The sequence below is a fragment of the Piliocolobus tephrosceles genome, chromosome 17 (assembly GCF_002776525.5).
Source record: "Piliocolobus tephrosceles isolate RC106 chromosome 17, ASM277652v3, whole genome shotgun sequence".
Lineage (NCBI taxonomy): Eukaryota > Metazoa > Chordata > Mammalia > Primates > Cercopithecidae > Piliocolobus > Piliocolobus tephrosceles.
Window position 1 is genome coordinate 42348191 of NC_045450.1, and position 15368 is coordinate 42363558.

Here is a 15368-nt window from a genome sequence, read left to right on the forward strand (position 1 = left end):
CCCCCGACATGCCCGTGCCCCGCCTATTGCCCTTCCACTCCTAGAAATGTCGCTCCCAGCAGATGCGCCCGGGGTGGGCTTTCTCAGCCCCCACTCTTGTCGGGACTGTATTAGAAACTCTGCCCCCCCACCCCCAGCTCCGGTCCCTGAAGCTAGATGACCAAAGAATAAATTTGCAGTTTTGCTTTTAGCCTTGCCTACTCGCTGGTTCTTTTGTGCCCACTCTGGTGGTCTTAGAAAAACAAATCAGGGGGGTCTCGGTTCTGTGAGTGGCTCCAGGCTAGTCCCTGGTCCCCATGGGGCCTTTCAGGGAAGGGGCCATAGGAAAAGGTGGCCCTCCTTCCAGCCCTGCCTGACCTTCCCCTGCCCGACCTTCCCCTGCCCTCCCCCCAGGTACCCTGAGCCTGCATTCCCAAGTGGGCTGGGTGCTCAGAGTTCCACTCTGCTCAGCCCCAGGCCCTTCTTCATGCACTGGTACCTGCAAGCCTCTCTGAGGTCCCAGGCGCCAGGATGGCCCAGCACATCCAAGTCCACTGCCCCACCTCACCCTCACCTGCAGCTGGAAGGGAGGTCTGCAGGTCTTCCCGGAGAAGGCTGGCTGGGTGTGGAGCAGTGGCAGGCCCAGTCATTTATCTGCCTTTGCAGCCCTCCCTGCTGGGGAAGGTTTCGGGGCTCTGGAAGCCCTGGACTCTGACCTGCTGCTCCATGCTGAATTCCCACCTGCTCCCACCCCGTGAGTGACCCTGACATCCCCTCCCTACCCCTTCCCAGACCCAAAGGGCTCAGCAGGAGACACTGAGAGGGAGGAAGGGGAAATGGAAGCCAGCGGGAGCCGAGTGGCTCCCCAGTTCGATCCCAAGGCTAAGTAGGGCTAGTGCCAGCCCCGTGGGCCAGAGGGGGATGCCAGCAACCACACATCTTGGCGGGATGCCCTTCACCTTCCAATCTCCAAGTGGCCATGACCTCATCCACAGTGCATCCGTGGGGCCTCCAGAGTTGAAGCCCGAGTGACTGGAGCCCCAATTCCTTTAGGCTGAAGCCCAGGCGTGTTTGCCACCCGCCCCCACACCCGATCAGTGACCAGCTGGGGTGTGAAGACAACAATTTCACAACTCTAATGATCAGAGGCGATGTCATGGCCACATCCACTGGCTGAGTGGCTCCGCCTGCGTTATCCGTGAGTTCATCACACACCTCCGGAGGCTCAGGGTGACAGACAGTGCATGCAAGGTCACCTAGCCAGGAAGTGGCCAGGATGGATGTCAGCCCAGACCTGACCAGCCCCTGGGGCTGCACTCCTGTCTTCCCGCTCCCCTGCCTGTGGGACTGTCCTGTTATCCAGGCTGGTGGGGGAGGCTCAGGCCACAGGGTCAGCTCCTGCTCTCCTCCCACGCCTTCCAGCCTGGTTCAAGCCACAGGCTCCATCCGGGTCTTTGTCCTCATGCCCAGAGCCAGGCTCTGTGTCCAGCTTCTTGCAGGTCTCATCAAACCCTGACACAGCCTTAGGAGGCAGCCCCATTGCCATCTTCACTTTACAGAGGAGGAAACTGAGGCTCAGAGAGGCTCCCAGCTTGTGAGAGGAGGGGTCTGAGTATGTGCGTCTGACTCCAAAGCCTGTGCTCATCACAGTTCCCAGGGGTCTGCTCTGAGCCAGGCCTCTGTGGCCACCCAGCCTCTAGCCCCATAGATCCACCCCAGTGGGGCCCTGGGGCACATACCTCGGTGGGCTCAGCAGCTCCCTCTGCAGGTGGACCCAGGGTGCAGTGAGACTGGGAGCACTACCCAGTTCCCCATGATCACCTTTCACAACCCAACCGACGGGGCCATTGAGCAGGAAGGGTGAGAAAGAGGAGACAGGAAGCCAGAGCGGTGGGGCTGCAGGGTGGGGGCAGGCCAGCTCGGCAGAGCCTGGGGCCAGACGGCCAGACAGCTGCAGGAATCTGGTGGTGTGGGCAAGGCTGACCAACGATGGCGACGCCCAGGGGCCTGGGGTCCCTGCTCCTGCTTCTCCTGCTGCCGACCTCAGGTGAGTGGCTGGCTCCTCATCCCCTCCTGCCATGCTGGGCCAACGCTGCCCTGCCGAGGGAGGGATCCAGGGACAGACACAGGGACTAGAGAGGGTGAGGAGTTGGGATGTCTGGGACGTATCCTCCGAGACCCGCCGTGGCCGCCTCAGCACCTCCTCTACCCTGTCCCTTTGGGTCAGTCCTGTCCTTCCACTAAACTTTGCTCAGGACTGGTCTCAGGTTCCCTTTGTTGCTCCAAAGTGCCCTGGAGATAGGGGAGGTCGGAGGGTGCTCCCTGACTCCCCGACCTGGGCTGTGTCTCCCTGACAGGCCTGGCTCTGGGACAGGGGTTGGCCCTGGGCAGGCAATTCTCCAACGGGCTTGTGGGATCCTGGGGACAGTATTCGGACACTCTGGAAGCTGAGGCCAGGAAAGTCTGTCACCTCGTTCTTCTGGCCCTCTCCTCCTGTACATGTCACCCTACACTGGCTCCCTCTCCCAGTCTCAGCCACGACCCCTTGGTCCTCAGTGGCCTGAGCCAGGATCCACACTCCTCCCCGTCACTCTCCTGTCTCACACACAAACACGTGGTGCGTCTCCAGAGGCCGTGGAAGTGCCCAGGCCTTGCCTTTACTGGCCTCTCTCCCAGGAAAGCTGTCCCCCTAGCCCTTGCCCACCTAGCCGGCTCCATTTACCCTTCTTGGCCTCTGTGGTGTCTTAGCAACCCTCTCAGACAGAGGGAGGTGCTTCCCCGTTAGTGCTCCCTCCTCAGTACTCCTGTCTTGGGGCCTTGCGGGCCGCTCTCGTTTTGCTCCCGACTCAGTGAGGGGCCTGCCTGTCCATCTCCCTGTGTGTCCAGCGTGTGGTCGCATGACTTTGGCCACACAGATCAACTGCTTTGGGCTTCGAAGAACCGTCTTCTCTTCAACCATTGGGAGATTCAGTGGAGTGAATCAGTCCCTGGCTCAAAAAAGGGTGGGAGGTAGCACTGTCCTCCTAGTGGCCCCGGGAGGTCCTGGGCAGCCCTTGATGGATGGATGAACGGAGCCACCGATGGCAGCTGTGACCGGGGCTCGTGGGCGTCCTCAGGCCCCAGTTGTCATCGCTGGTTGGGTCTTCAAGGCTTCTCCAGGCGATGCTGTCTCCCCCATGGTGATGTGGGTGCTCTGGTTGGGGCAGAACAGCAGCCATTTGATGGAGCGAGGAGCTTTGAGAGGTCTACACACAGGAAGGTCTACACACTTCCTGTGTGGACAGTGATGTGTTAGTCTCCATTCATCCATTTGCCCATTCATTCATTCATTCATTCAGGAAGCAGCGATGGTGCCCTCTGCTCCTGCTGGTACCACTTGGCCCCTGCCCTCAAAAGGCTGACAGTCTGCAGGAGTGACACAATGTGGTGGGGACTCGCATGTGAGACCCAGCTGTTATGCCTGAGCAGGGGTGGATGCAATGGAGGGGCTGGCATGAAGGGACACGTGACAAAGGTGCGGGCAGAGCACGGGGAGCAAGGAGGGTGGTCGCTGGGCAGGCTGGCACCTGAGGCGGCCTTCAGCACCGTGAGGTCTAAAGGGCCCAGGAGGGAGTGGCCCCCTGGGCTTCTGGAGCCAGACTGTGGCTGCAGGAGGGAAATGGCGGTGATTTGCTCATGGTGAGCCAGCAAGGGCTGAAGGAGCCATGCAAGGTGGGGGTGAATGTCCACCCTGCCCTCCTCCAGCCCACTCCCCATTTGCTGACCCCCAAATAAGGCAGTCCATGGAGGCCAAGTTCTGGAGCACAGAAGGTCGGGCGAGTAGGCGAGCGTTATCCCACCCACAGGCCTAACACAGTGTCTCCTTGTCTGCATGAAATGCTTGCAGTGTCTTCAAAGAATAAACACGGAAAAGATATTTAACGATCCTGTCTGTGTAGGGTGCTTGCCAAGAGCTTCACTTACATGCCTGCACTGAAATTCATGGCAATCCAGGAGGGAGTCTCTGATGTCACCCACCAGGGGGCTGCCTGCACCTGCGTTTATTCATGACAGCAGGGCTGGGATGGCAGAGGATGGCACCTGCCCTCAAGCTGACGATGTTCTCTCCCATCCTCTTCCTTCCCCTCCCATTCCCTCCTCCCCTCTCCTCTCTTCTTCCCTCTCCCTGTTTGTCTTCCTCCTCCTCTCCCTCTTCTCCCCTTTATTTAAAAAGCAAACATGGATCATATTACATGAATGCCCATCTATCATTTTCATTTCCTATTAAACAATGCATCATAAATATCTTTGTAAACAGAAATTTGCAGTTCCTTTACAAGCTATCTAAAACAAATTATCACATATAGAGTCCATTATTACAAAATCCACTCTAAAATGTTATTTTTTTACTCTGCTGTTACTCTTTATTCAGCCATTATTTTTATCATGTATTTTTTTGTCTTAATGATTAAAAATGAACAGTTTTTTAAAAAAAAATGTGACAGTAATACTGGACATGATTTTTTAAAAATCAAAAAGCAGAGAGGGAAATAAAAAATGGAAAGCAAGTGAGCTCCTGCTCGCCTCACCCCCCAGCACCACCCATTGCAGACGGAGCTCTCCTAACAGTCCCTGGGGGGCAATCCGAATAGTGACGACACAGAGCCAAGACCCACTTCCCGTCCTCAACGGGAGAAGGATACAACAAAGCAATTCAAAGTAAAAGACATATAAGTGGCCACAAATACACAGGTAGATGCTCAAACTCCTTAAATGAAAATAAGATTCAATGTCATCTCTCAGACTGGCAAAAATTCAAAAGTTTAGTAAACTATAGAATAATAGGCATGTGGATAAATGGTCACTCTTACCCACTTTGAGTGAGAGTATAAATAGGTGCACCATTTTCTGGAGGGAAATTCAATAATACCCGGCAGTTTTTTAAAGCACATACAGAAAGTCCTATAATAGGAATTTTTGTTGTTGGTTTTTTTTTTTTTTTTTTTTTTTTTTGAGTCTCTCTTTGTCGTCCAAGCTGGAGTGCAGTCGTGCGATCTCAGCTCACTGCATCCTCCACCTCCCGGGTTGAAGCAATTCTTCTGCCTCAGCTTTCTGAATAGCTGAGATTAGAGTCACCCACCACCACGTCCGGCTAATTTTTGCGTGTTTAGTAGGGCTTCCCCATGTGGGCCAGGCTGGCTGGTCTCAAACTCCTGACCTCATGATTTGCCCACCTCCGCCTCCCAAAGTGCTGGGATTACAGGCGTGAGTCACTGCGCCCAGCCTTCCTGGCAGTGTTTTAAAGCACATACAGTTAGATACAGAAAGTCCTATGATAGGAATGTTTTCTATGAGTTCTCAACACAAGCTGAAAGATGCACACTCAAGAATTTTTATGGCAGATTGTGAAAAACAATGTCCACCAAGAGGGGACTGGTTTAAAAAAAGTGTTACAATGTCCATGTAATGGAATAGTTTGCAACTATATAAAGAATGAGGTGGAAAGTTTTTCATGATATATTGCTAGTCCAAGCGTGGTGGCTCATGCCTATAAATTCCAGCACTTTGGGAGGCCAGGATGAGCGGATTGCTTGAGCCTAGGGGTTTGAGATCAGCCTGGGCAACACAGCAAAACTCTGTCTCTACAAAAAATAAAAATAAGCAACATTAAAAAATGAAAAACTAGCCAGGCATGGTGGCATGTGCCTGTAGCCCCAGCTACTTGGGAGGCTGAGGTTGGAGGATCAATTGAGCCTGGGAGGTCTAGACTGCAGTGAGCTATGATCATGCTATTGCACTCCAGCCTGGACGACAGAGCAAGACTCTGTCTCAAAAGAAAAAAAAAAAAAGATATATTGTTAAGTGACCTTATTTGTGTAAATTTTAAAAATGATGTATTGGCAGGGCGCGGTGGCTCACACCTGTAATCCCAGCACTTTGGGCAGCCAAGGCAGGAGGATCGCTTAAGGCTGGGAGTTTGAGACCAGCCTGGGCAACGTAGTGAACATAGTGAGAACCCTCTCTAATCAATTAAAACATTTTTAATTAAAAAAAGATGTACTTATAAATACTTGCATATGCATACCTTCTGCAAAATTTCTAGAAGGCTGTGCAATAAACCGTTAAACATGGTAAACTCTTTGAACACCTACAATGAGCTATGTCCTTTATCTCCAATCCTTCCCAAAACTGGCAAGGAACTATTATTAGCTCCATTTTGCTGGCAAAAGATTGAGCCTCAGAGAGTTTAAGTTGCCTCAGGACAGCTAGTAGATGACCCAAAGCTTCCACTTCCTGCCCTGTGTTAGGTGAAAGGGAACTGAACGAAAAGTCACAAAAGCTGGTCTTTAGTCCTGGAGCAGCCTCCAACTACCTAGTAACCTTTCTCAAGTCATTTTGCTCCAGGGACCTTGGTTTGGTGTATTTTCTACCTGTCCCAGGAAGTAGCTGTGAGGGTTGTAGTGTGAATATGGGAGAATGAGGCAAACCAAGACAGGATACATCCAAGAGTTTGACCAGGAGGCCACAGTCACAAGGGCTTTGGAAGATCTGATGTGGAATAACTGAAAAGCCAGGCAGACTCCGTGGAGGAAGGGGTAAAGGAGTAATAGCACAAACATATTAAACCTTGTATTGACAAAGCCATGTGCCAAGCCTTTTGTACATGCTTTTTCCAAAGCATCCTACCAGCCCTGGGAGATGGGGTATTTGCTTTTACCTTGGAAACAGCCCCAGAGACGGTCTGCATCCTGCTCAAGTGCACCATTGGTGTGATGTATGGAGCTGGAATTCCAGCCCAACCACCAGACTCTGGAGCCTCAGCTCCTTTCCCCGCTCCTCGTCCTTGTTGCCCATCTTCGTCCAGCCCATTCACACTCTCTGCATTCCTTCCTTAGGTCAGGAAAAGACCACTGAACAGCCAAGAAACACCTGCCTGGGGAGAAACAACATAGACAAGTACGACATCCTCAACTTGAATGACAAGGCTTCATGCTTCACCAAGTGCAGGCAGTGGGGCAGCGACTCCTGCAATGTGGAAAACTTGCAGAGGTGAGGGGGCCCCCTGAGCTGGAAGGGAAATTTGAAGCTGCTAGGAAGGGGCCTATCAGGAAGGGATGGGGCCATCTGACCCCATGGCCCCAGAAAATGCTGCTGCCATCTGACCCTTCCACCTTGTTTGACACCGCAGTCCCCCTGACCCAACACCCCCATTCTGGCAGCTGGGGTCCCTACTGATCTAGGGGATTTAGAGATGAATCCACTCCTATCCTGGCCCTTGGGAGTCGTGGAAGGACAGACACAGACCCAAATAATGATGACTCCAGAGTATACACAGAAGGGCAGACAAGGTGCCAGGTTAGCCTGGAGGAGGGAAGTTGGCCAAGGCTTCACAGAGGAGGAAACCTGGAAAGGGCTTTGAAGGGTGCATAGGAGTTTTCCAGTTGGATCTAAGCAATGGTGGGGATACAGGCAACAGAACTTGAGAGTAATGGGGGATAACTACAATGCTTTGAACTGTAACAATGTAAACTGCGTGGGGATGGAAGAGACAATGGGCACATGCGATGGGTGGGAGATAGGACTGGAAATAAAAGCAGAGACTAAGGTGTGAAGGGTTGTGTAAGCTATACCAATGGCAGGGGTGTGGCAGGGCAATGACATATTTTAAGCACAGGTAGAGTATAGTCAGCTCTGCATTTTGGAAAGATCGCTCAGGCTTCAGGGATGGCTACAGGGGTGGTGATGCAGGAAGACATGACCAGGGCTCTGGGTGGCAGTGAGGGCCAAGCCAGCACCACCAGCAGCAATTGGCATTGTGTACTTGGAAAGGAGAGATGGAAGGGGGAGATGATATGATGTAGACTCAATAAGATAAGAGACTGGTTAGATGTGGGGGTGAGGGAGATGAAGGGGTTTAAAACACAACATCTTTAGGAGACATCTCCAAAAATATCTCTGCCTCTCTTTCCTTCTCCCACTCCTAATCAAAGTTGCTCATAACTCTTCTGGGATACCTAGAAAAGCATGTGGCTTGTATTAGTACTTAATGAATACGTGTTAAAGGAATGAGTAAAATCCCTGTGCTCTCAGGCTTGGTGTTAGGACAGCCATCTCATTGGATCATGTTATTTCGGTGGCCTGAAAATGCTTCCATTCCCACCTGCAGCTGATCCACTAGCTTCTTAGCACCCTAGAACTGTTCAGAGGCTCCTCTTTGTGCTGCCAAGGTATATACCCAAAAGAATTTAAAAACAAGTCTCCAAACAAAAGCTTATACATGGGACAGGCACGGCGGCTCACACATGTAATCCTAGCACTTTGGGAGGCCGAGGGGAGCAGATCACTTGAGGTCAGGAGTTTGAGACCAGCCTGGCCAACATGGTGAAACCCTGTCTCTACTGAAAATACAACAAAATTAGCCAGGTATGGTGGCAGACGCCTGTAATCCCAGCTATTCGGGAGGCTGAGGTGAGAGAATTGCTTGAACCCAGGAGGTGAGATCTCTCCACTGAGTTCCAGCCTGGGCAACAGAGTGAGAGACTCCATCTCAAAAAAAAAAAGAAGAAGAAGAAGAAGAAAGAAGAAGAAGAGGAGGAGGAGGAGGAGGAGGAGGAGGAGGAGGAGGAGGAGGAAGAAGAAGAAGAAGAAGAAGAAGAAGAAGAAGAAGAAGAAGAAGAAGAAGAAGAAGAAGAAGAAGAAGAAGAAGAAGAGGAAGAAGAAGAAGAAGAGGAAGAAGAAGCTTGTACATGAATATTTGTAGCAGCACTTTTTCACAGTAGCCAAAAAAAAAAAAAAAGAGAGGAAAATACCCAAATGTCCCTCAATGGATGAAGGCATAATCAAAATGTGATCTCCCCATACAATGAAATAGTATTCATCCATAAAAAGAAATAAAATACATGGGCCAGGCATGGTGGCTCATGCCCAAAGTCATCCCAGTACTTTGGGAGGCTGAGGCAGGAAGATCACTTGAGGACAGGAGTTCAAGACCAGCCTGGGCAACAGAGTGAGACACCAACTCTACTAAAAATAATTTAAAAAAAGAAATAGGGCCAGGTGCAGTGGTTCACGCCTGTAATTCCAGCACTTTGAGGAGCCAAGGTGGGCGGATTGCTTGAGGTCAGGAGTTCGAGACCAGTCTGGCCAACATGGTGAAACCCCGTGTTTCTCTACTAAAAATACAAAAAATCAGCTGGGTATGTGGCTCATGCCTGTAATCCCAGCTACTTGGGAGGCTGAGGCAGCAGAATCACTTGAACCCAGGAGGCAGAGTTTGCAGTGAGCTAAGATTGTGCCACTGCACTCCAGCCTAGGCAACACAGTGTGACTTCATCTCAAAAATAAAATGGAATACTGATACACGCTACAACACAGATGAACCCTGAAAACATTATGCTGAGTGAAACAAGTCAGAAGCAAAAGGCTACATGTGGTATGATTCCATTTGCGTGAGCTATCTGGAATAGGCAAACTCCGAGACAGAAAGCAGATGAGTGATGGCAGAGGCCGGGGGAGGGGGGAAGGGAGAGCTTCATGGGTATGCGTTTCCTTTGGGGTGATAAAATGTTCTGGAACTAGATAGTGTGACGGTTGCACAACATTGTGACTTACTTAATGTCATTGAATCGGACACTTTAAAATGGTTAAAATGGTAAATTTTACGCTATGTGCACTTTACCACATGCACAAGAAAAGACAAACACATAAAATACTCAGAGGGATGCTTGGTGGGAATCCTGCAGGAGCAGCCTGGACGGCCCCCAAGCCACTTTCCTTCCTCCTGCCCTGATCCCAGGGTTTTTATTTTGAGAGTTTGGGTCGGCCCTCTCACCCCAAGAGCCTGATGAGTGAGTAACTCAGCCTGCAGGATCTTACCCTCCCCACATTCCTGGCCCTTTGCAGATACTGGCTAAACTTCGAGGCCCATCTGGTGAAGGAAGGTTTGACGGAGAAGGTGAACATGCCTTTCTTGAAGGCTTTGGTCCAGAACCTCAGCACCAACACCGCAGAAGACCTCTACTTCTCTCTGAAGCCCTCTCAGGTGAGCAGTTCCCCAGCCCTCTTGGCTGGTTCAGACCCTATTTTTCTTGGACATATATTTCAAAACTCTCAGAGAGTTATATCCTGTGATTGGTGCTCATTAGGGCTTGTCTCTCCCCCACATCCCAATTGGCAGAGCTGTGTCTGTAAAATGAGCTCTAAGTCTCCTCCAAGCCTAAAATTTCCTTGAGCTCTTCTACTGAGGGAACATATTTGAAATGAGGTAAAGGGTTCAATGGACAGACTCTGGGTTTACGCTGGTCTGGATTCAAATCCCAGCTCTGCTCTTGACCAGCCAATGCGATCAGGCGCAAATTACTTTTCTGAGCTTTGGTTTCCCTGTCTGTAAAAAGATGAAGGTATTGCCCACTTTCAAGATTCCCATGGCCAGGTGCAGTGGTGCACACCTGCAATTTGAGGAGGCCGAGGTAGGAGGACGGCTTGAGGCCAAGAGTTCTAGACCATCCTGGGCAACACAGTGAGAGTCCATCTCTACAAAAACAAAATGAAACACAAAACAAACAAAAGATGAATGAGAGGAGCAAATGAGATAATGCACAGGGAATGCTTGGGATAGCGAGGGCTCAGAAAGTCTCCTGCCTTCCAGAAGAAATGGATGTGGTGGTGGAACTTCAGGCTGCAAGGTGAGTTGGTTAGCATTGAGGTACCTTTAGGTTTGTCTGGAGAAAGGGAAATGGAAGATAGATTCTTTCTCAACCCTCTAGTGTGTCACTCAAGCAGCTGAGCCCTCTGCATGGGTTATGCACTGGCCCCAGAAATCACCCACATGTCCTTTCGATGAGGGTCTGGACTGGGAAGGAGAAAGTTGGGGCTTCAGCTCCAACCATAAATCCCCTGTGCCAGTGTGCTTGGGGTGCTTCTGAGGCAGGCCCTGGGTGGGTCAGGCTGTAGCCCTTAGTGGAACAGGGAGCTCAGAGAATGAATGAAACATGCTTTGCGGGTGGGCACAGTGGCTTACGCCTGTAATACTAGCATTTCGGGAGGCTGAGGCGGATGGATCACCTGAGGTCAGGAGTTCGAAACCAGCCTGGCCAACATGGTGAAATCTTGTCTCTACTAAAAATACAAAATTAGCTGGGCATGGTGGTGCATGCCTGTGATCCCAGCAACTTGGGAGGCTGAGGCAGGAGAATTGCTTGAACCTGGGAGGCGGAGGTTGCACTGAGCTGAGATAGTGCCATTGCACCACTGCACTCCAGCCTGCGCAACAAGAATGAGACTCCATCTAAAAAAAAAAACACAAAACCATGCTTTGCAATGACCACTGAAATGTATTTCAATATTTTGACGATTCTTTGTTTTTTAAAAAAGGTATTGTTGGGCAGGCAGGATTTCACATTCAGAGTAAATGTGTGTGTCCTCCCTCTCTGCCCTTGTTCTCTCGCTTCCTGAACTTCCTTCCTGACAGTTTTATTCTTTCCGTTTATTCCTGAGTCAGAAGTCAGACACTGTCACAATCAAGCCTTGTGTAAACACTGGGACTGTTAGGGCTCTGGCCAAAAGCACACGCCCTCCAGCCGTCCTCATACTTGCACATTCAGCTTGCCCAGGCGTCAGGTGCCCAAACAGGCACAAGCTTAGCTCTACTCTCTGTATTGGGAAAACCGAGGCTCCACAAGGGCTATAACTTGTTTAGGGACACATAGCCTGTGACAAGCAGAGCTTGCACTGTGTCCCAGGCGTCCTGCTTCTCAGAGCTGACAGTCCCAGGTGCTGCCCCCTACCCAGTGTGCCTGTTTCCCCTCCCAGCTGGGGGAGTGGCAGGACTTGTGTTGGGGGCTGGGCACTGATGGGAGCTGCTGTGTCTGTGGTTGTAGATTCCGAGGCAGGTGATGAAGGATGAGGACAAGCCTCCTGACAGAGTGCGGCTTCCCAAGAGCTTTTTTCGATCCCTGCCAGGCAATAGGTCTGAGGTCCGCTTGGCCATCACCATTCTGGACATCGGTTCAGGGACTCTCTTCAAGGTAAGGACTCAGGGAAGCTCCAAGGTTAAGTGCTAGGTCCTCTGGGGGCCCCATGCCACAGCTTGCTATCACTGGAGTCTGCTGAGGGATCCGGTGGGGACGGAGCAGGTAGTGAGCCTCTTAGTGTTTCCAACGCAGCCCGTGGTCATCCCAGACCCCTGTTGCTAGAGTCTATGGCCTTCAGACTCACACTGCTCACACGCTTTCAGATGTTTGACCCCCACACATCAGTGCCCTTTGGCTCATCTGTGTATCCTGAGGGTGTTCATGTGCCCTGTGTGTCCTCATGCCTGCACAAACATGCGTGTCTTTTTCTATTCCTGTGCACGCACAATCCCATGTGCTCAACTGTGATCATATCCACACAAGCAAGTGTACCCATGCCCTTGCACATGTGTGTACCAGGTATGTGCACCCAGAGGTGTGCATCCACTCCTGTGCAGACACGGGCACCCCTGAGGGCTGGTGTGCTCCCCCCACCAGCCCCCTTTCTACCGAATACACACTCACGCTAAGACCCTCAGGGGCATGCTGTGCTCCCCGCTGACTTGCATTTCTTGGCTGATCTTAGCCCCGTGCTCCCTCTAGTTAAGAGGGCAGAGGAACGCTGGAGGCCAGCAATGGAGCGCTGTCACGTGCACAGCTTTGCAGCCAGGTGACCTGCTTGGCCCAGCCCAAGCAGGAGACCACTGGGAGCAGCAGGGAGGAGGCTGCCCGTGACTCCTTAGCTCCCTGGTCCCCTGTTCTCGAACTCTGCCCTCCAAGCAAAGGCCATGGGTTCCTGGAGGCTCCTAGGAACCCCAGCCTTGGTAGGTTGGGATGGCCCCTTCTGCAGCCTAGCCTCCCCGATCTCCCCTTTCACAGGGCCCCCAGCTCGGCCTGGGAGATGGCAGCGGCGTGTTGAATAATCACCTGGTGGGCTTGAGTGTGGGACAAATGCATGTCACCAAGCTGGCTGAGCCTCTGGAGATTGTCTTCTCCCACCAGCGTCCACCCCCTGTGAGTCCCCTGCCCAGGCCTGGCAGTCACTGCAGGGCAGACAGGCGGGTGGGCACACCTGGGCCTATGGGCCCTGCATGGGACACTACACATCTGTCCCCTACCCTTCCACAGTCACCCAGGAGGAGCCATCAGGACCATACACATAATTGGGTCCAAGGCCACACACCATAGAGGCACACATGAGGACTTGGCAAGCCCGCATGCATACCCACAGCATTCCACATCCTCCACACCCATGCTCCCCTGACACGCACACATGCATGCAGACAGGCAAACCTTCCTGCCCACAGCCCCATACCACAGTCGCGCCCTTCACATGCCGGCCCAGGGCTCATCAAATGATGCACTTAATTTTTCTGTGTGGCCCATGGGCGTGAACCTTGCCTTCTACCGAATGCACATTCACGCTAGGCCTCGGGGAAACACACCGTCCTCACGCTTCCCCTGCTCTCCCCCAGCCTTCCCTTTTCCTCTCCCCTGACTTCCACTCTTCCTTTCAGAACATGACCCTCACCTGTGTATTCTGGGATGTGACTAAAGGTAGGGCCTGGAGGACCTTCTCTGGGGTAAGACAGGAAAGGAGGGTATGGGCTCCATTGTGGGGCGGGGCAGGTTCCACTGGTCGAGTCCCTCTCCTGTCTTCCTCTCCCTTCCCCTCCCCTCCTCTCCTCCCTTCCCCTCCCCTTCCCCTCCCTTCCCTATATTCCCTTCCCCCCTTTCCCCTCCCCTCCCCTCCCCACTCTCCACCCCTCCCCTCCCCACTCTTCTCCCCTCCCCTCCCTATATTTCCTTCCCCTCTATGCTCCCCTCCCCTCCCCTCCCCCCCCATATTCCCTTCCCCTCTGTTCCCCTGGCCTCCTCTCCAGGGCCCACTGGAGACTGGGCTTCTGAGGGCTGCTCCACGGAGGTCGTGCCTGAGGGGACCGTGTGCTGCTGTGACCACCTGACCTTTTTCGCCCTGCTCCTGGTAACAGCCCCCTCCACTCTGATCCCAGCCATCCCAGGGGCTTCCAGCTCCTGCCCAGGGGAGAGAGCTGCCTGGTGGTCTTGGGGTATATGAGCCTGGCCTCCAACTGATGTAGTCCTGGTTCTGGGGTCACCCACAGAGACCCACCTTGGACCAGTCCACGGTGCACATCCTCACACGCATCTCCCAAGCGGGCTGTGGGGTCTCCATGATCTTCCTGGCCTTCACCATTATTCTTTATGCTGTCCTGAGGTGAGTGATCCCTACCTCCCCACCGTGTCTCTCTCCCACCCTCAAGGGAGGCAGCAGGGCAGGGTGGGAAGCACTCAGGTTGTGCAGCCTCTGACTGATGTCCTCTCCACACATTATCTTCTCCACAAGTATCTTCATCCCAAAATAGGGTTGGGGGTTGAAATGTGTCAGAGCTATTTCAGGAGCAAGTGGCAGAAACTCAACTCAAATTGGCTTAAACATAATAGGGAATGTGTGGTTCACATAACTGAGAATAGCAAATAGCAAATAGGGTTCATGTAATTGAAAAACCCAAGGTGCATGGACTTCAGGCAGGGTTCAATCGGGGGGGGGGGTCAAAAGAGGTCCCCAGGACTTGATCTCCTTCTGCCTTTCACAGCTTTGCTCACCCCTTGACAGTCACATCGGGCAGCCTCACCACCCTCAGGGGCCCTGGCTGCCTCAGGATTGCATCATAGGTCCTTAGCTGCTTAGGCAGAAATAAAAGAGATCTCCTCTTTCCAAGTATTCTAAGATGAATCCCAGGATTAAGAAGGGTTTAAAAAATTTTTTTTACTTTGAGATAAAACAGAAAGCTGCAAAAATAGTGCAAAGAGTCCTCTGGTTCCTTCTCCCAGATTCCCCCATGGATACATCCTAGACAACTGTAGTTCAATATCAAAACCAGTAGCTGGTGGTACAGTACTATTGACTAGAACATAGACTTTGCTCAGTTTTCACAATTTTTTATGCACATTCATGTGTGTGTCTGTGTGTGGGTGTGTGTGTTTGTGTGTGTGTGTGTGTGTGTGTGTGCAGGACATATCGTTTGCTGAGCCCAGTCCAAAATGAAAATATAGAAGGCTGGGTGCAATGGCTCATGCCTGTAATCCCAGCATTTTGGGAGGCCAAGGCAGGCAGATGACCTGAGGTCAGGAGTTCAAGACCAGCCTTGCCAACATAGTGAAACTCTGTCTCTACTAAAAATATAAAAAAAATGAGCTGGGCATGGTGGTGGCACATGCCTGTAATCCCAGGTACTCAGGAGGCTGAGGCAAGAGAATTGCTTGAACCCAGGAGGCGGAGGTTGCAGTGAGCCGAGATCCACTGCACTCCAGCCTGGGCAACAAGTGCAAAACTCTGTCAGAAAGAAAGAAAGAAAGAAAGAAAGAAAGAAAGAAAGA

General features: G+C 52.0%; 1 protein-coding gene across 2 annotated transcripts in view; it reads left to right on the forward strand.

The window, feature by feature from the left end:
* Nucleotides 1-1805: 1805 nt before the first annotated feature.
* Nucleotides 1806-15368, forward strand: part of ADGRG3 (adhesion G protein-coupled receptor G3) — a 21942-nt gene continuing 8379 nt past the window's right edge. The window contains exons 1-8 of one of the 2 annotated variants that reach the window (XM_023210045.1): nucleotides 1806-2026; nucleotides 6855-7008; nucleotides 9862-10000; nucleotides 11838-11984; nucleotides 12849-12983; nucleotides 13487-13526; nucleotides 13853-13953; nucleotides 14093-14205. In XM_023210045.1, the coding sequence (XP_023065813.1) occupies nucleotides 1969-2026; nucleotides 6855-7008; nucleotides 9862-10000; nucleotides 11838-11984; nucleotides 12849-12983; nucleotides 13487-13526; nucleotides 13853-13953; nucleotides 14093-14205 (887 nt within the window). In that variant the 5' untranslated portion in view covers nucleotides 1806-1968. The remainder of the gene's footprint in view (nucleotides 2027-6854; nucleotides 7009-9861; nucleotides 10001-11837; nucleotides 11985-12848; nucleotides 12984-13486; nucleotides 13527-13852; nucleotides 13954-14092; nucleotides 14206-15368) is intronic. The other variant, XM_023210046.1, reaches the window with a different exon arrangement.